Here is a 21,384-nt window from a genome sequence, read left to right as displayed (position 1 = left end):
ACGTCAAATAATTTTTTTAAGTGTTAAAGAAAAAAACCTGTTCATTAGTGTCACTTTAGTGAATGACGAAATCTGCATCATTATTAATTAACAGGATACTATTTGGCACGATGGTGCCTGTTAGTTTTAAGGGGCCAGGGGTCGTACGCCGCGCCTTTGCGTTAGTGTAATCGGGGGGTGGGGGCCATTAGAGCGCCCCTCTACGTCTCTGACACATAGGCGGTCACCGAAGTGTGTTCTACCATATTATTTCGGTGAGTGATTAATGTACACCCAATGTTTTCATGCGGTAGTGTAGGTAAACCCGTGTCCCGATATTTATGATCCAAGCGCAGGCATTGTTTACATTTAAATAACTCACTTTTAGAAAAGACGGTCACGCGTCTAAGAACATATGATTGGCAACGCGTTGGTAAAATCCTTCTAATATATGTCGTCAAACTTTCTTCTATCCCCGCGGCAACGTGCGGGGGACGGGTACGCTAGTAATATATAAAGCAATGTGTGTGTTTGTTTGTTTGTTTGTTTGTCTGTCTGTCTTTTTTGCGTTACTACACCTTTCATCCGATCGCCATGAAACTTTGGGGAGGTTTCTGCGGGAATTTTTTTTTCAAATTCGCAGGGCGCGATTTGTTTTTTCTCAATATACGGTATATAAAAATAAAAGTCGATTGCAGTTTCACACCGTTCACCCGATTGCCATCAAACTTCGGGGAGTTGATCAGAACACTCCAGGGAAGGGTTCTGCAAAAAAATATTTTTTAATTTCGCAAGTGCGGCGTATCGGGAGGGTGCGATTTTCCTCTACATGCGGTATATAAAAATTATAAAAGTGAATTGCAGTAACACTTTTCACACGATCGCCATGAAACTTTGGGGAGTTGATAAGAAAACTGCAGGGAAGGGTTTTGCAACAAACAAAAAAAATTTCGTACGGGTGGCGCCCCGGGAGAGTGCGACTCTGCTCTATATACTGTATATTAAAAAAATGAAAGTCAAATGCGGTTCGACACCTTTTATCCGAGTGCTATAAAACTTTAAGGATTTGATGAGAATATGCCGGGAAGGTTTCTGTTAACAAAATATATCGGGAGCCGCTTTGTCGAGAGCCAATATGTCCTGAGCCTATTTGTCGGGAGTCAATATGACGGGAGCACATTTGACTGGAGCCAATAGTCGGGGCCATTTTGACTGGGTTGTTTTGTCGGTGGGCGATTTGACCGGGTTATATTAACGAGGCCGACACAGTACAAAGGCTGTTTTTATGCAAAACGTATACAACACACAATATAGATTACTGAGGGGCAATGCCGCCGCCAGGTTATTTGGCGCCCTAGGCAAAACTTATTAAAGCGCCCCCCCCCCCCACCCCGACCCCGCAACTTTTTTTTTCCCGGACCCATATTATATGTGTAATATGTAAATATAATATGAAATTAGTTAGGTGGTTTAATTTAATATTTGGTGAGACAGTTTACTAATATGTAAATATATATTATATATACATACTAGCGTACCCGACCCCCACGCGTTGCCGCGGGGATAGAAGAAAGTCTGACGAAATATATTAGAAAGATATCACCAATGCATTACCAATCATTTGTTTTTAAACGCGTGACGTCTTTTCTAAAAATGAGTTATTTAAATGTAAACAAAGCCTCCGCTTGGATCATAAATATCGGGACACGGGTTTACCTACTTTACCGCATGAAAACATTGAGTGTACATTAATCACTCACCGAAATAATATGGTAGAACACACTTCGGTGACCGCCCATGTGTCAGAGACATAGAGGGGCGCTCTCAGGGCCTCCACCTCCCGATTACACTACCGCATAGGCGCGGCGTACGACCCCTGGCTCCCTAAAACTAACAGGCGCCATCGTGCCAAATAGCCTCCTGTTAATAATGATGCAGATTTCGTCATTCGCTAAAGTGAAACAAATGAACAGGATTTTTTTTACACACGTAAAAAAATTATTTGACGTGTTTTAAACATCAGTGTGACTGATGCAATATGCTAGCTTTACTAATGGTCTATTATTAGATGCTCGATCTCAATTTCTGACTGGATCGTCTAATAAGAGATGCTTATTGCATCATTCGCAAAGAGACGAAACTCTACAGTAGGCTCCTCATATTCAAAAAGTTATTTTTTCATCTTTCGCAAGTTGACGAAACTGTACAGAAGGATTTCCTCGCGTTACAAAGTTATTTTTAGAAGCCTGTTGTAGTTTTACTGCTGTTGTGTTTTTTATATACCGTGTATAGAGAAAAAAAATCGCTCCCCCCCCCCCCCCCGGGGGGCGCCGCCATTGCAATATTAAAAAAATATTTTTTTGCAGAACCCTACCATTGAGTGATCTAATCATCTCCCCAAAGTTTCATGGTACACGGATGAACGGTGTGAAACCGAAATAGACTTTTATTTTTATAAACCGTATATAGAGAAAAATCGCAGCCTCCCGTGGCGCCGCCCTTGCGAAATTAAAAAATGATTATTTGTTTTACAGAACCCTTCCCTGAATTGTTCTAATCAACTCCCCAAAGTTTGATGGCGATCAGATAAATGGTGTAAAACCAAAATCGACTTTTATTTTTATATACCGTATATTGAGAAAAATCCCACCATTCCGTAGCGCCGCCCTTGCGAAATTAAAAAAAAAAAAGATTTTTTTACAGAAACCTTCCCTGGAGTGTCCCAATCAACTCCCCCAAAGTCTCATGGCTATCGGATAACGGTGTCACACCAAAATCAACTTTTATTTTTATATCCCGTATAGTGAGAAAAATCGCACCCTCCCGTGGCGCCGCCCTTGCAAAATTAAAAATTATTTTTTTACAGAACCCTTCCTTAGAGTGTTATTATGAACTCCCCAAAGTCTCATGGCCAGCAGATGAACGATGTCAAACCAAAATCAACTTTTTATTTTTATATACCGTATATAGAGAAAAACAAATCGCGCCCTGCCGGGGCGCCACCCCTGCGAATTTGAAAAATTTTTTTCCGCAGAAACCTCCCCAGGAATATTCTCAACAACTTCCCAAAGTGTCACGGCGATGTGATGAGAGGTGTAGTAATGCATAAAGGACACACAGACACACAGACATACATTGCTTTTTATATATATAGATTATATGTATGGTTCCCATTAAGAAGCGCAACGGAAAAAAGCCACAAACAAAAAGCGCAAACACAAAAAAGCGCAAAGAGTAAAAAGCACACAGAAATTTCCGCTTATAGAAAAAGTATCGGCGACGGTCGTTAGTTTCGTAAACTGCACTAGACATCTTTTTCTTTTAATGAAAATTCATTGACATCATTGACATATGTTACATCTTTTGCGACAGCCTTAACTAGTGCGTTGGGCTTGTATGAAAGCTCACTTAGAACTAACTCAATTATATCCTATTTATTTTTACATTACAAGGTAAACGCCACCCAACTGTTGTGATGAGAGGACAGGGGCGACAATAAATATAATTAACTTCTTTAATGTTTGAAAGTACGAACGAGACCTAGACTGCCTATTAGAGAATGGACCGCCAAACATTCCTAACCCCAACATTTATACCCTACCTAACCTCTAAATTTCCTGCGCTATATGTCACTTCCCTCCCAATCGTTCCTATTCTACAGAATTATGTGTACTATTTATTTACATTCTTTAATCTCAATATAACTAAAATAGACTATAGTTTGAAGGGTAATGATTACCTGTAAACAAAAGGGTCGCTACTCTAAATCTATGCGAATACTTATATGTAACAATCCTAACACAAACCAAAGCATATACTGAACGGCTACATGACATTCCCACCCCCCCGGACATTCCCCCCCCCCCCGGATATTTACCCCATATTTACCACAACCCCCCGGAGCAATTACCCCCCTGTCAATTACCGCACCCATCCACCATTCCAACAAGATAGAATCCTGATTGTAAATCGTACTCTATATATAACCATAATTCTTACCATAAGACAAAGAATCGTTCAGCCTCTCTCCGATTGTGTCGATGAGAATAAAACCCTTTGGTGGTTTCACTAAAATACTAGCCTAAATAAAATTATTACGTTAGCTTAAAAGACATAAATTTCGTGACAGATTTTCTTTTCTTTTTCGCCATGCTTTATTTAAGTCACTTTCATGTGCTGGTAGCTTAAAATAAAACTTGTTTAGGAAGTTTATTTCTTTGTCCCTTTCATAATGTTGCAAATATGAGTAAGACGCGTATTATTAAAATTAAATAACTGCCATGAATAATCATTTGCATTTTTTTTGGGTATTTCTTTTCCTTGAACTGTGAAAGCCACAGAATATGGTATCTCAAATTTTGCTTGTAACTCAAAGCGAAATGTTACTCGCTCACCTGCTCGTATTTAAAAAATCTCGTATGTCTAGGCACTAGAATGTTGACATACCACTGGATCTACTATGTATTGAAAGAAAACAAAATAATTATAGAATAACAGGCCTATAATATAGGCCAATATAGTAATACATTATTTTGTTCAGCCTACTAATATAAATAATTAAATAGACCTAAAGTAGTACTAGATATTAGATAAGAAATCGCTAGTTCAGTCAGAGAATCATGAGCAATGAATAAGAATGTCATTCGTGTATTGTATCGACTTATTTTTATTAAAAAAAACAGATCACATCTTATACATTAAGGCAGGGGTCTCCAAACTTTTCAGCCCGAGGGCCGCATTAACTATCAAAAATCAGTCCGGGGGCCAGTTTTTTTCCAGGCATCTCTTCAGGGTTGTAGAGCCCCTCAGCCCCCGAAAATGTCTGCCCCCCCCCCCCCCAAATATAAATTATATATAAATATATACAAATTTCAAGTGTCGTCGTCAACCCCCACCCCCGGAGAAAAAAGTCTGAAAGAAACACTGTCGGGGGCCAACAACACACTCCAGGTCCGATTTGTTCTCAAATCGTTCTTCGCGTATTTCATTTTTGAAAATGTTTGTTAAACCAGGTATGATATGTTGTTGCAAAATTTGATACTTTGATGCAAGTTTTAGAAAAGCCTTCTTGGTCAAAAACGTTTTTAAAAAAACCCACCCGTCCTTCTTTGAACTAGTCTCTAAAGAGGTCATTTGCTTGCAATTCAATGACCTCCAGCTGCAGTTCATCTGGGCAACTGGCTACATTTTCTTCAAATGGGTTTTGAAACCGTCTCAGTTCTCCCTTTGAATCCAAATCCGAAAATCCCCACTGAAACTGCAGCTGGAGGTCTTTGATCATGAGCGGGGGGGGGGGGGGGGGGCAGCTGTTGCTTACGCCTTGAAGACCTATATGAAGTTATAATCAGCAAATGTTTTTTTTCAACTCATTGAATATATCATCTCCGGTAACAGTGCTATACATGTTATGTAGGGAAGCCAGCTTTTGTGTTATGTTCATGTCTTCATCCACACTTCTAATAAACACAAGCAGTTGAGAGGTGGAACATCTGTCCAGCGACTCATCTATTACAATTGAAAAATTGCGAAACTTGAGTCAACATGTTTTCACCAATATCTGCAACACGGTGGGCAACGGTAGTTGTACCAAAAGCTACATTTTGTAATTGTTTTGAAATTTCTGGGCAAAGTTCCTCAGCCACCTCTAACAAACATTTTTGTCCGTGGACAAAAAGATCTCCGCGGGCCGGATGAGAGGACCTCGCGGGCCGCATTCAGCCCGCGGGCCGTAGTTTGGAGACCCCTGCATTAAGGGCTCAATAAAATAAAAATAATTTATTTAGGCCTATGACATATTTGTATTGGGACTCAATTATAATAAATAGGAGATTTGAAATTCTAAATGAAAAATAAATTATTAATTAGATCTACAATAGGCCTAGTAGGCTAAATCTATTTTAGTATTTAAATTTAAGGCTCAGCCATCTACTAAAAATATTATAGTTATAAAATGGCCTACTTAATTATAATTACTAATTTAATTTGGCCTAAGTTAAAACTAGATCAAGCCTATTTTATTAGTAGAAATAGTATGAGCCATTAGTTACGATGTTATGGCCTTATGTAAATTAATGTAATCAGTGTAAGTTATTATGATATTGATTGAGCATATATTATATAATATCGGATAGAGGCCGCACTCTCTTAGTTATTAATCTATTAGGTCTTACAAGTAGTTTTAGACTATTCATATATTATATAGGCTAAATTATTTAAATTAGGCCAAATGCCTAATTTTAAATTATTAGGAAAGGCTTATTAGGCTTTAGTTTTTAATTACGCATCAGGGCAGAGGCTTAATGTTGCTTATAGATTTAATTTTAATTTTTTATGCTATACGCTACTCTGCGGCTATCACTATAGAGTATATTATAGCCTAGGCCTATCTAGATATATAAATAAAATAGTTAAACTCACTTAGCTTACCATAATTTTTTAAAATGATGTTTAGTTAAGTATTCAGCTCTCTATGTCCTCTAAGGTCCAATACTGTCAGATCTATTATTTATTTAATAGCCTAATTAGACCTAATTATAGGAATTAACTGCCATCCGGTGTTAGAGCCTTGTCGTGGCTTGGCAGCTTCTGTATCCTGACCACCCCCAGAGCTATACCAGCGGGAGTGTAAACTCCTGGTAGGTTCAACCAAGCTGGGAAGGTCTGCGCGGGTAGGGATCAGACCCTGGTCCTCCAGGTTGGGGGTTGAAACATAAGGCTAGCAACCTTATCTCGTAAAAAAACATACCGCTACAGAAACTGCAAGTACACAAATCCAACACCGACTTGGTCAAGGGGGATCCTCTCTAGAAGAGCCCATGATGTCTACTAGTGAAAGCCTAACGAAAGCTAGTTTGCTGACAAATCTCCTAACGCCCAAAAACAAAACCAGATTAGGGACCTGGGACATCAGAACCCTATATGAAAGCAGCAGATCAGCCCAGGTCGCCAAAGAAATGAGGAGGTATAAATTAAAGGTCCTAGGACTAAGTGAGACACGATGGAACGGCAGTGGCCAAACTAGGTTGGTCTCGGGAGAGACTGTCGTCTACTCAGGTCACGAGGACGAAGATCATAAACACACGCAAGGTGTAGCCATAATGATGTCTCCAGAAGCAACAAATGCTTTGATTGCATGGGAGCCAGTCTCACCACGACTCATAGCAGCTCGTTTCAATGCCAAGGGAAGGAAAACAACTTTAATCCAGTGCTATGCACCCACAAATGCTGCAACAGATGAAGAGGCTCAAATCGACAAATCACCAAAAAGATATATAAAGATAGTAATGGGAGACATGAATGCCAAAGTTGGAACAGAAAATAAAGAACGGGAGCTCACAATGGGGAAAAATGAAATAGGCATAATAAATGAAAACGGGGAACTCTTTGCTGATTTCTGCGCATTTAATGATCTAATTATAGGGGGGACAATTTTCTCTCATAAAGATATACATAAGACCTCCTGGACGTCACCAGATGGCAAAACAAAAAACCAAATTGATCACATCACAGTTTCCAGAAAGTGGATAAGAAGTTTAATGGATTAGGACGAAACGAGGTGCAGATGCAGCCTCAGACCACCAACTCGTGGTTGCGATATTAAAATTAAAACTAAAATCCTACAGGGATCGAGCTAATAAACCGCACCATTCAATACAACATTTCTTAAGTGTCCAAAAATAAAGGAAGACTTTAACTGCGCAGTAAAAAATAGGTATGAAGGACTCTCCAGCCTGGCAGAGGATACAGTAGAGGAAACAGTAGAGCAAAAATGGCAAGGAATACAGGAACTATGGAAGTCAACATGCACTGACATATTGGGGAGAAGAAAAAAAAAAGACAAAAAACGACACAGGAATCCAGTGGAGTTTCACAAAAAGGTTGGAGGATCTTGATTTTGCCGATGACATCTGCCTACTATCTCCTAAGCATCAACACACGCAAGCCAAACTAAATCAGCTGTCTGAAGAAGCCTCCAAAATTGGACTAAAAATCAATAAAAACAAAACAGAGGTCATCAGAATCAATAACAGCCAGGACCTGCCGATACAGCTAAATGGAGAAGATTTACGAGAAACACATTCACATATCTGGGAAGCGTGATCAATAAGGACGGGGGAGCAGACGAGGACATAAAATGCCGTATCAACAAGGCTAGATGTGCCTTCAACTCGCTGCGCCCGATGTGGAGGTCCACGGCCCTGTCACTCCGGAGCAAAATTGAGATTTTTAACACAAATGTTAAGGCAGTGCTACTCTATGGCTCGGAGACCTGGAGGGTTACGAAGACATACTGATAGGCTAAAGGCGTTCGTAAACAAATACCTACGTCATATACTCAAAATAAGATGGCCAGAGAAAATAAACATAGACCTGTGGCAAATTTTAAAGCAACAGCCAATAGAGAAAGATATTAAGGCCCGAAAAGAAAAGAAAAAGAAAACATCGCAAAACATGGGTTGCTGAGTTTAATTGTGATCAAAGTTATGATTAGTTTTAGAGATTGTATGATTCATTTATACACAATTTAGAATTACAGAATATTGATTAGTCAGTATAGAAAACATTAGAGCAGAGATTACAAAAAGATATAATATAGTATTGTGGAATATAGAATATATTAGTATATTATTATAGAATCTAGGCTATACAGCAAGAAATACATAGTAAAATTGCAAAATATAAAAATAATAAATAATATAAAGGCCCATTTTATAATCGAATTTTAAACGTAATGTTATTACAAATATAAAATTGCAGAATATATATATAGAACGTGGTATATAATCTTAAGAACATGATTATGTAGTGGCGTACAAGGGTGTGTCAGAGGGCTATAACCCCCCCCCCCGATATATATATATATATATATATATATATATATATATATATATATATATATATATATATATATATATATATATATATATATATATATATATATATATATATATATATATATATATATATATATATATATATATATATATATATATATATATATATATATATATATATATATATATATATATATATATATATATATATATATATATATATATATATATATATATATATATAATCGATACAATAGGCATGTCTCTGACCTCTTTTAAACTTATCACTACTGTACTTAAGTTGTACCCCTAACCAGAGGCGTCACAAGTTGGGTGCGGGGCTGCGGACTGCGCAAGGTGGCAAAATTTCGGGGATGACACTATGGCGAAAAATTGCAAAATATATAGAAGAAGTATTCATTTTGCGAGTTCAGTATATGACTAATGAGAGTTAACTGTACTAATAACTGACTGCAGATAAAAATCTACTGTTGACTGTGCACGTTAAAAAATTACCACCCAAAGGGTGTTGGTTTGGGGTGGGGGGGGGGGGGGGGGGTGAGGGTGAGGGAAGATGACACAAACTGCAAAATTTACAGGTGAATGCATAGTATTTGGATAACAGATTTGCCAAGCGACGACCAAAGAGGGGCTGATACCAAAATCTAATAATTTACGATGAAAACGATACTTTTTCCACATGAATTAATAGATGGATTATGTGCACAAATTGACACCAATAGGCGAAATGGGAAGTCACCAAATGCAGTTATATATAGCTCTCCCGAGAGCACCCCACTACGTCCCTGACACCCGGGCGGTCGTCTAAGCGTGTTCTACTTCACTATTACGTATTCCTAGTGAAGGTCGCTCTTTAAAAAGAATGTAGGCGCCGGATGCCACACATAGTGCAGTTTTACTATTTATTCATGTGCGCGACTACAATTAGTGGGGCCGATGAAAAGACAACATCAGGGGTGCAGCTTAACTGTCGAAAATACCCAAGAGGGTATTCAATAATTTACCAAAATTAATTATCGGATGGCAGCGCCCCGTTTGTGCAAGTTGGAGCCCAGAGAACCCTGGATCCGTACATTAGGCGAGGTGCACAAGGGGTGAGGAAACTACTTATTTTCAACAACCTGCACCTAAAGAGTCCCCTGGGCCCAAGCAGTTGTTTGATCCGGTGCGACCCTGGCTTCCAGAGTAACTATGAGTTTTAAATAGCGCCCTACAGTAGGGAAATTTTTGTCTACTGAAAAAAGTGTCGTCGTTAGTCGCCCGGGATTGGGCATCCTGAACAGGGGTGAAACTACACTGCGGGCGTATTCCAGCGCCCCTATGTGGGTCCCTCATAAACACTATTACGCCTACGTTCGTTACGGAGTGCGATACATTATGGATACGATGGGCTACTGTGTGCGGTAGAATTTGCGCCTCAACAACTATGATGAAAGCCTTGTTTACGTTTAAATTGTTCAGATTTAGAAATCAAGGTCAAGCGTCAATTAATACGTGATTGCTAATGTATTTATGGAACCCTCTTAAAATATTGCATCAGTCTGCCTTCTGAGACCGCAGTAAGGCTGGTTTAATAATTTAAAACACATTATAAATACCTTTTTTATACCTAAGGAAAATATGTACCATGTTTTCCTGAAATTTTGCACTTTTAATTTTTAACTTCGTGATCCTCCATCAACGTCCATACTCTCCTTTAGTATTAAAGGGGATTTAGGCTTTTTTTTTAATTTATGGAAGGGGTGATCAGAAAGTCTGACCACACATTTTTGCTTTCATCCGTTGTTTCGGGCTTTGAAATATTGCTTTTGGTATTAATTCATTGATTAACGCAATGTTTATCGAGGTCAGTACATATTATAGAAAAGAATCTATCAAACAAAAATGCAGTTTCTGGGGGAGGGCGGACGGGTTATGTGTTGAGGTGTGGTGTTTTTAAAGAGGGGGGGGGGGGAGTAGGAAGATCCGGCTTTTTGTGAAAATGTATTACAATTCGAGAATGGGGGATTGGGTGCAAAGTCGTCTGAAGAGTGAGTCGTCGTTAATGGGTGACCACTTTATGATTGTATATTGACGTCACCATCATTGTGGGCGGTGGCTTTATGTGACGATATGTAACGAGGGGAAAGAGGGTTGAGTTAATGGCGTAGCATTTATTTTTCATTTTTTAAGGATACAAATAATAAAATCATCGCTTATTTTCTTTCACATATGTGACGACATTGTGTTGATCAAATGTATTAAATAGTAGGAATTACAGCTTATTAGTTTTTCCCTCCCCCCCTTCCCCCCCGACATTACCGCTCTTAAAGTACAGCTAGGGTTAGGGTTAGGGTTAGGGTAAGGGTTGGGGCTATGGCTATGGCTATGGCTATGGCTATGGCTAGGGTTAGGGCTAGAGTTAGGGTCAGGGTTAGGGTTAGGGTTAGGGTTAGGGTTAGGGTTTGGGCTTGGGCTAGGGTAAGGGTTAGCGTTAAGGCTAATGTTAGGGTTAGCGTTAGCGTTAGGGCTTACGTTATGATTATGGCTAGGGTTAGGGCTAGATTTGGGGTTAGGATCAGAGTTAGTGTTATGGTCAAGGTTAGGCTAAAACCTATGCCTAGAGTTGGCTGTGTCCGTGGGGGGGGTGGGGGGGTGGGGGGGGGGGGTGAGGGAGGATGTCCTCAAGGGCGGGGGATAATTGACTGGGGGTAATTACTCTGGGGTGGATAAACATGCCGAGATTCCAAACTTTGTAGCCTTTTGTAGGTAATCGAAGCTCATGCAAGTTCTTGAAAGCAACTTATTTCTCTTGTCTTTGACAAAAGAAATAAGAAGAGCCATCGTTGTCGGCTTATTTAACAGGGTGGATAGAGCTTTTACCAACTTCTTGGAAGTCTTAGTCTAAATCAATCCACGATTATGTGTTTAAGACAATAAACCTTAACTTTGCATGAGATAACAATATCGTTGTCCTTCATTCGGTCAAAAATCAACATTATGGCTTCACTGAACTTTGTCATTGAAGTTCATGTTTAGCTTGAAATGTGTGTCGGTTAAAATTGTACAGTTGATACCCAATATATCCAGCCTTTTTCTTCTTCGTTCAGCTGCTTTTCTTCTGGATTTCTTTTCTTATCCTTTTTAAATTCAAGAACAAGCGTTGTATCCCCAAGATGGGTTGCTATCCCCAACTATAGAGCCTCATCTACACGGGAGATTGAACTCAGAACATTTCGTGGTTTAGCTACCACGAAATTTACAAGCTCTTGATTTTGGTATTGGCGTGTCAGTTTTCTTCTTTATTTAGTCGACATCTAAAGTTAAACAAAACAGTTGCCTACCTCTGCAAAAGTCAATGTAGCCCAATTATGGCCAGTATAGCAATTAGCAACATCAAAGTTGATTTGAATTCCATACTTCTCTAGTGTGGAGGTATTTATTATTAATATTATCCTGTTTGTTTGATACTTTTCTTTAACTTAATAATATTAACCATAGGCACTTTTTGATTGGAGTACAAACTGGGTCCCAGTATTCTCTGGTAAACAATTAAGTTCTTGTCCAAATATGTGCTCAGCTAAGAGAAACAGCATTCCTAGTTTGTTTTATTTTTAGTTTTTTTTTTTTTACAGAGCTTCAGCTTTTTTAATGTCAAATGGTGCTGGGAATACTATACGTACAACACTTTTCAACTTTTAATCACTAACACTAACATCTTTTGTACACAGTAAGTAACCCTTCATCAAATTTTGAGAAATAATTTATTTATCAAACCTAACAATTGCATTATAAAGCTAAAAATGTATATATCAAGATTATTGCAATTATTGGCATTTGCAGATTCTTGTTTAACTACAATAGAAGGAAGTATTAGTTGTTTTTACATCACTTTTCACTTCCTGAAACAAAACAAAATGATTTTATTAAAAATTCATCTGAAATAATGAAACCAGCACAAAAAAAAATCAAAACAAAACAAGAAAAAAGTGATTGAATGAAATGAATCATGGCATAGATATCTATAAAATTTTAAGGTAAAAAAAATTTAAGTTCTTGTAAGTGAAACATGAGCTAGAGAAATAAACTATTAGGCCTAATTTAAATAATCTAATTCCTTTCTCCCAAAAGACTACATGTATCCTTAAAAAAAGTAAGCCTTAAAATTTATCAATATTTACATTGTGTATAAATTCTTCAGTTCTTCTACTGTATCAGCTTGACGCTCATTAATTATCCCTAATTCCTGTTGAGCAGTTAAGACAAATAAAGTTAATTATTCTAATTTGTATGACAAACCACTAAATGATTATAAATATTTTTTTTTATATTTTATATATATATATATATATATATATATATATATATATATATATATATATATATATATATATATATATATATATATATATATATATATATATATATATATATATATATATATATATATATATATATATATATATATTTATATATATATATATATATACATATATATATACAAATCAAACATCCTGCCTGCAAATTATCATATTTTGCAAAACAAATATTTAAAAAGATATAAAACTGGACTGGATGTGATTTGAATGAGTAATTACATGCCATTGTCAGCCTCATAACATATTGACTTATTGCTCCATGTACAAAAAAAAAATTAATGTAGGTTTAAATAAAACTAGATCTAGTTATTGTAAAACGAATTGTTAATATTTAATACTGTTACTACTATTATTATATTATAGAAATGCACAAGCACATATTACTGCACACGATCGTATTGTAATGAACGATATTACTTGGGTAGATGAAGTAGAGTAGACCTACATACACACTACATGATAAATGAAAGTTGCAACTGGTTGCCTTGACGTTAGTTTCTCAGACACCCCCCCCCCACCCCTTTGTACTTGATATCAGTGTCTATATCAGTAGGCCGTAATAAATTTATAAAATAAAATAAAAAGTAAACAGCTGTCAAAGTGTGTACAAGTATTTATTTATTACTAGTAAACAATTCAATGTTACAATACTGACAATACAGACATTTCAATGTTTGCTAAAAGAAATATAAATTATTAAAATACAGTTACCAGATCACCACATGAATTTTGATTTTGTCTAATAAAATAGAAACATTTAGGAGAATGGCAAAGTAAAAAAAATAATTTTGTTTGCAATAATTTAAAAATATGTTTATCAGAGCAAAGAAATAAATTACATAGCGACAACCTAAATTTAGCCTTTGTATAATCTACAATCAACATAGTAATGTAAAACAGTTACATAATCATAATTAATGTGAAGAAACAAATCTACAGTACAAGAAATCAGCCTCGTCTCATTACGATCCCTTTCAAGAAGAAAAATAGTATTAACTATCAAGGAATAAACACCATGCCTTGAGTGTATGCCGGAAAAAAAAATAAGTGACAACAAATTTCTTGGATTACTTTAGTTTTTAAAAACAATTTTCTAAAGCATCAATTGTAATTAATCTTTAGATACTATTTCAATTCGCACATATAAGGAAAAGAAATACATTTTTAAAAAGCGTTACAAGAGTGATCAAACTGAAAAAGAAAATAGTTTAAATTAGTTTGAAGCACGTAACAAATGATTCTAGGATTATCTTGCTGATTCAAATTACCCTGAAAAATAAGTTACGTAATTAAAATGTAATTATTTTTTTACATTATGAAAACAAAACATAATTATAAACATTATTAGTGTTAGTTTTCAAAATTTTTACAATTCACAGCAAGCATTTTTTCAGTAACACTAATGTTAAAAAATAGTTAATTTCTATACTACAAATGAAAGTAGTACTCTGTAACTCTTGATTAGCAATTATTCAGTAAGAAAAACAAGATTCCTACAAAGCAAGTCAACAACCAGTGATTCTGCCAGATGACATATTCTCAGCATTATCCTAATCATCTCCCAAGAGCTGACTTATGTTTTGTTGCTGGCACCCTTTCAATAGTCCTTCCACTGTATTGCGACACACTCTGATCACCTTGCTCCCACTTATGAGTTAACTGGCCACCAATCAGATTTCCCATCAGATACCTCTCCAGCTGTTGCACCAAGAAAGACTCAGTAGAAGTCAACAACGCTTCCATGACTTTAAGAAACATTTGATCGCCACTTTGCGTCCTTGTAAATCAACTATCAAAGGACCAGAAATTAACTTCCCAATCAGCCCGAGTGCTTGCAGCGCTGCACGAGAACCCCAGGCTTCTTAAGATCTGCAAGCAGTTGAATGTAGATTTTAGTTATGTCCCAGCAGCCACATCATTCTCTTTAAGATGAGCCTTGAATAAAAGCTGGATCTCCATGAAAACTGTACCTGAAAAGAGAAGGGCAAATGGAATTAGAATTAAGCAGACCATTTCACAAAATATATATTTAGCTCAACATATTGCAAGGTATATAAAATAAATATAAAAATTAGAAATAAATTCAGCCTCCTTACTTACTAAATGTACTTCCACCTGAGACATTGAACATAGATAGGGCTGTAGGGTAACCCGGGGTAATTCCATGCACTACTTTTCTAAAAAATTTGTAAAAAATCTAAAATCAACACTACCACAATATAATATTGAGGGTAAAACTAGACATGCATTACTTATATGATGGCAAACAAATATAAAAATAATTCACAAAATAAAATAAAAATTTTAAATATTTCACTTTTATTGCAAAAACATGGCAAGTGGGGCAATTCCGCACACATTATGAAAATTTTAAAATTCATGTATTTAAAAATGTGTAAAAAACATTTTTTCCCTTGAAAACAATTTTGCATGGGGGCAACCAGTCTTCATCACTGGGTGAGGAGAAAGTCTCAATTTCTTCCTCCTGAATTCTACTCTCATCTGTCATAGGCCGAAGTTATTCGTTTATAATTGTGGACCATTCTGAAATAAATACAAAATTAAATGTTAGAAAGTCTAATTACTAATGTGTGTATGGGGATGTTTAGCTCTAAATATTGCATAAATTATAATAAATAATATAGGTACAGTAAAAATAATAATAGATAAAGAAATAAAAGAAGTATGTGGCAATTTTACTTAACTTTGATAGCAGAGTTTTTAAAAAAAATAAATAGTACTAGATCTAGTACTATTCAAGTATTTTTTAAGATTAAATCATGAGTTGTGAATTACAGAATCAGCCACAACCATTTGAAATGGTTTAAAATAAAAGCTAAACCCTCTAAAGAGTATAAAAAGCAACATGGGACATTCCAAACTATAGTGTATGGAATTGCCCCACACCATGTGTGTGGAATTGCCCCACACCTACTATTGAAAAAAATATGCTTTCCTGTTCTAAATTAAAGGCTGAATCTAGCATCATTAACTGTTACTATAAACAAAAATAATTAAGCTTTCATATAATCAATAAATAATTGACAACAATTAAAAATAAGACAAAAAAAAATATTTTTAAAAATTGCAGGGGTTGTTGAAGATAGATGCAGATAAAATTAAAATTCTTGTTTTGAATGTAGGTGAACGCTTCTCTAACAGTATCAGAAAGTACAAGAAATGACCTCTTAGAAACAGGGAATAGTAACTTTTAATTAAACTTTACTCTCATTAAAAATAGAGAGTATCCAGTATATACTGTGTGGAATTACCCCACCTTACCCTACACAAGTTCCACCAACCTATTCCATTCACAAGCCTCAGCCACTTTATCTCAGCCATCAACTTTCTGATTACATTAGCAATCCCCCTTACACTGGGTTAGTCTTGCCTATAAACAAATAAGATTTACAAGGAAAACAAATTTACTCAAGCTGTAGGCCCTATGTATAGGCCTATTTTTTTTACTATAAGTCTAGTATTAATTTCATATTTTAAAAAGATTACCAAGTACTGAAATTGGCCTTAATAAAGAGGTCTAAATAATCTGCTGAAATAATAGAGGGCATAGCATAGGGCTTTATAAAAAATTATATATAGGCCTAGTTATATATATATATATTATATTATATATAGGGCTTTCTAAAAAATTATATGTAGGCCTAGTTATATATATATATATATATATATATATATATATATATATATATATATATATATATATATATATATATATATATATATATAGGCCTAGGCCTATTTGATGGAGATTTATGCCTGAACTAGTCTAAATCTAATCTTAACAATAACAATGTCTTACTATTTATACAAGATCTAGACTAGATCTACTCCTTGGATGAAATAGAATGCAAGTTTATGCAAAAATAAAATAATAAACATTATAATTATTGTAACTAGATCTAGGCCCTAAACAAAATTAACTAGTCTATTTCTTAATGTGTGTCATGTCATGTTTGCCTGTCGTCCCTACTGGGACATAGGCCGCTGACAAGAGCTTTCCAGACGTCTCTGTCCAGGGCTAGTCTCTCCAACTGTTCCCAGGTGTATCCAATCTTCTTGGTGTCTTCTTCCAGGTCACGTCTCCAGGTCTTTCTTGGTCTGCCTCTCTTCCTCCTGCCTTGTGGATTCCAGGTGAGGGCCTGTCTTGTTATGCTGGATACAGGCTTCCTGAGTGTGTGGCCAATCCATTTCCATTTTCTCTGGAGGATCTCTACTTCCACTGGCAGTTGATTTGTCCGTTGCCATAGAACATCATTTCTGATGGTTTTAGGCCAGCGAATTCGCAGGATCTTTCTGAGACATGCGTTTATAAATGATTGTATTTTCTTCTTATTTATAGCAGTTATTCTACATGTCTCGGCTCCATAGAGTAAAACAGGTTTTACTAGTGTGTTGAAGATCCGGATTTTTATTCTAAGGGTTAAATCTCCCGAACCCCAAACATTTTTTAGTTGGTTGAAGACTGCTCTTGCCTTACCCGTCCTTATTTTTATGTCTGCTTCTGTCCCACCCTGCTTATCAACAATACTTCCAAGGTAGGCGAATCTATCCACTTCTTCTAGGGCTTCTTCTGCCAGTGTTATAGGGTTGTTGTTGTTTGATGTATTGACTTTGAGAACTTTACTTTTCCCTCTGTGGATGTTCAGACCCAGGCTTGTAGAAAAATTTGCAACCCTGTTGGTTTTATCCTGCATTTGCTGTTGTGTGTGAGAAAGGAGGGCCAGGTCGTCAGCAAAGTCCAGGTCATCCAGCTGGCTCCACAATGTCCACTGTATACCGTTTCGCGTTTTCTCTGTTGACATCTTCATAACCCAGTCTATGGCCAGTAGGAACAGGAATGGTGAAAGTAGGCAACCCTGCCTTACTCCGGTCCGTACTGGGAAGGCCTCTGTAGTCTGTTGGCCATGCACTACTCTACATTTGAGACCTTCATATGAAGACATAATAATGTTGACTATTTTCTGTGGCACCCCGTAGTGTCTCAACAATTTCCACATTGACTGCCTATCCAGACTATCAAAGGCCTTCTCATAGTCTATGAAATTAATGTAGAGAGATGAGTTCCACTCTTGGGTCTGTTCAATGATGATGCGCAGGGTAGCAATTTGGTCTATGCATGACCTTTCCTTCCTAAAGCCCGCCTGTTGATCTCGAAGCTGGGGATCTATGGCTTCCTTAATTCTGTTTAATAATATTCTGTTGAAGACTTTGCCTGGGATGGACAAAAGTGTTATCCCTCTATAGTTAGAGCATGCACTAAGATCGCCTTTCTTTGGAAGCTTTATGAGTAGTCCCTCCTTCCACTCCTCTGGTATTTGTTCGTTTCCCAGATTTTCTTGAAGAGTGTGTATAGTAGTGTGGTGCTAGTTTCTATATCTGCTGTCAGTGCTTCTGCCGGTATACCATCTATTCCTGGAGCCTTCCAATTTTTCAGCTGCTTTATAGCTCTATGTATCTCTTCTTTTGAAGGTGGGTTGCAGTCTATAGGGAGGTCACTTTCAGCTGGTGGTATGTCTTGCGTGCACTCTGGTGTTGGTTTATTCAGTAGTTCTTCAAAATGTTCTACCCATCTCTTCATCTGTCCTTCCGCATCAGGTATTGTCTTTCCATCTTTGGTTTTCACTGGCCTCTCTGGCTTACTGTACTTACCAGATATCTTCTTAATTGTATTGTACACGTCCCTAATATTACCATGGTACAGTGCTTCTTCCGCTTCTTTTGCCAGCAGTTCCAAATAGCTCCGTTTGTCTTTCCTTATGTGTTTCTTTACATTTTTGTTCGTTTCGGTGTATTCTTCCAGTCTTTTAATTTCGTAGCCCTATTTCTTAATAGATCTAGATTAATTTTTACTAGATCTAGAATATTCGAATCTTTGATCTAAATACTAAATCTAGATCTAGATTCTTTTTAATTTTGTTACTGTCTAGATTCTAGTTACTAGATCAGTAAATTTTTCTAAATCTATTCTTGATGATCTAGAATATAATTAGTAGATCTAGCTAGATCAAGATCTAATAGCCTATTTTTATGTAAAGATCTAAAAATAAAATAAATGTACAGTCTAGAGTCTAGATCTAGACCTATTCAACCGTAATAATTTAGTATGTAGGCTACTTAAACTAATAAAATTATAATTAGAATCAAGGCCTGTGACAATGAATAACTAATACTAAGATCAGAGAGCGGATATCAAGAGATGCGATATTTTAATTATGTAATAATTACTGGGAATTTGGAGCGAAAATAAGGCTTACTCGCGGGCGACTTTTCTGCCTATGTGGAAGGTTAAGACTTAACTCGCAACTCGCTATTGGAAGGGTTCTGCAAAAATTTTTTTTTTTTATTTCGAAAGGGTGGCGCCGCGGGAGTGTGCGATTTTTCTATATGCACGGTATATACAAATAAAAGACGATTGCAGTTATCCCAGGCCATAAAACTTTAGGAAGTTGATGAATACTCCCGATAAGGTTTCTCGGATGGAGAAGGGTGGGAGTGGGTGGATGGTGGTGGAAGGGGGGATTTAATTTTGCATTGGAGCCCCCCCGGCAGGATGCCATTTGGCACCCTGTTCTTTACCGTGAGCGCTATGGCGACTACGTTGGGTCTAAACAGCGTCATAGACAATGGATAGGATGTGGCGTTACTAATTTGAATCAGGCGTGTCCGCCGGTGCCCTGGTATGGTGCGATTTGGCTGCAAACAAAAATTTCAGTTTCGGCCTTTAAAGACTCACAGGGGCCGCCGTTTCTCCATCCTCTCTAAGGCTAACTCGCCGGTTTATATATCCAACCTGCGAGCGTCTCGGATGACACCTGCTCTCGGCAAGAATTCTAGCGCTTACCTGTGAAAATTTCCCCTGCTTTTGTGCTAGCCTACCCCAAAAAACTCTATATAAAAACTTACTGCGATCTCCTAAAATTCTAATAAACGTATCATCTGAAACCGTAGACTATTCCCGTTACAAATTACATATAACATCAATTAGTTGTTCTTAAACATCAACTATGCAAATAACGTAAAAATATCATCAAATACGCCTAATTAAAGTAGATTTCCAGAATATCGGCTTGCTCCTAACTAACACTAAGATACTCTAATTAAACATCTAGCTTGGCCTAATAATTCATCCTGTGTTTATGCTATAACAACTATTTATTAAGATACGAATTTTTCTTCTTGCCCTGATAAGCACAATGGACATTCCTAAAAATTCACTACATTATGTAAATCGCTCATTTCTGAATTATATACAGTCGAAGTAAAGAACAGATATTTTCTACATTAAAATGAAAAGGCAGAATAACTGGTAAAAAGCGCCACGATCTTTTCTAATGAGGGAGGTGAGGGCGCATTTACACCAACAAGAATAACTATATTTAGGCCTAATTTGGGGGGGGGGGGGGCGCAAAATCGATAGTTCGCTATTTTATATTACTATTTTAATAGTTTATTTAATATATTCAGATAATTCTGTAATTACAAAGCACTTTTTAATACTTGCGATTACACATTTTTTCCTGCCCCTATGATAGCGCCATAGACTACCGCCTAGTTCGCCTTATAGGTAGCGCCGGCCTTGCTGAGTGAAGCCGACCAAGAAATGGCCTACGACAAAAAAAAAAAAAAAAAATGCAAAATACAATATGTATAAATTTATTTTGTAATTAAATTTTTCCGAGAAATTGCGAGGCTCGAAAAGCGAAATGGCGAGGTAAACTGCGAGAAGAAAATGCGACACACAGTTTCAGGTTCTTTTTTTTTTTTTTTTAGTTATACTAAAGAAGCTTAAATATCACGAACGTTGTGATTTTTTAAAATTTTTTAAATTTTTTGATTTTTTTTATAGAGGCCCTATATAGATTAAAAAATCTTTTTCTTGTCAGCGGGAGAAAAAACCCGTATCTATAGACGGGTCAGTGTGAGTTCATAAAGAGAATACTATTTTAGACTATATTTTAAAAATCTATATGTAGGTATTCAAATTTCTAATGAATTTAGAAAAAAACCTGTTTCGGCTAAAATGAATGTTATTCTTTAAACTAGTAATGTTAAAGCTGTTAAAGCTGTCTTTTTCACATTTTCGACTTATAAGCAATACAGTAAGTTCCGATAACGTAAATATGCATATAAGTATTGGCGTAGGCAAGGAGGGATTTAATATTGATAGGGGT

At 36.6% G+C, this 21,384-nt stretch overlaps 1 protein-coding gene and 1 long non-coding RNA gene across 2 annotated transcripts; one reads left to right on the top strand and one right to left on the bottom strand.

The window, feature by feature from the left end:
• The first annotated feature begins 6,797 nt into the window (after positions 1–6,797).
• Positions 6,798–7,523, top strand: LOC131934992 (craniofacial development protein 2-like). The gene has a single exon (XM_059291266.1). It carries the CDS (start codon positions 6,798–6,800, stop codon positions 7,521–7,523), a length of 726 nt encoding a protein of 241 aa, XP_059147249.1.
• A 5,074-nt stretch (positions 7,524–12,597) lies between these two features.
• LOC131934990 (uncharacterized) lies at positions 12,598–20,141 on the bottom strand. Its single transcript, XR_009385859.1, has 4 exons — positions 19,947–20,141; positions 16,495–16,583; positions 12,995–13,059; positions 12,598–12,715 (listed from the first exon to the last, which is right to left on the bottom strand). It is a non-coding gene; the product is annotated as an uncharacterized LOC131934990 (long non-coding RNA).
• Between the last annotated feature and the right edge of the window lie 1,243 nt (positions 20,142–21,384).

This window comes from Physella acuta, unplaced genomic scaffold, assembly GCF_028476545.2.
Source record: "Physella acuta isolate Inbredline_101_S28 unplaced genomic scaffold, ASM2847654v3 ptg000127l, whole genome shotgun sequence".
Lineage (NCBI taxonomy): Eukaryota > Metazoa > Mollusca > Gastropoda > Physidae > Physella > Physella acuta.
This window is presented reverse-complemented; position numbering and strand designations above follow the sequence as displayed.

What these genes read in the sequence shown, in the direction of transcription:
- LOC131934992 (XM_059291266.1), top strand. Translation starts at nt 6,798, where the DNA reads ATGTCTACTAGTGAAAGCCTAACGAAAGCTAGTTTGCTGACAAATCTC.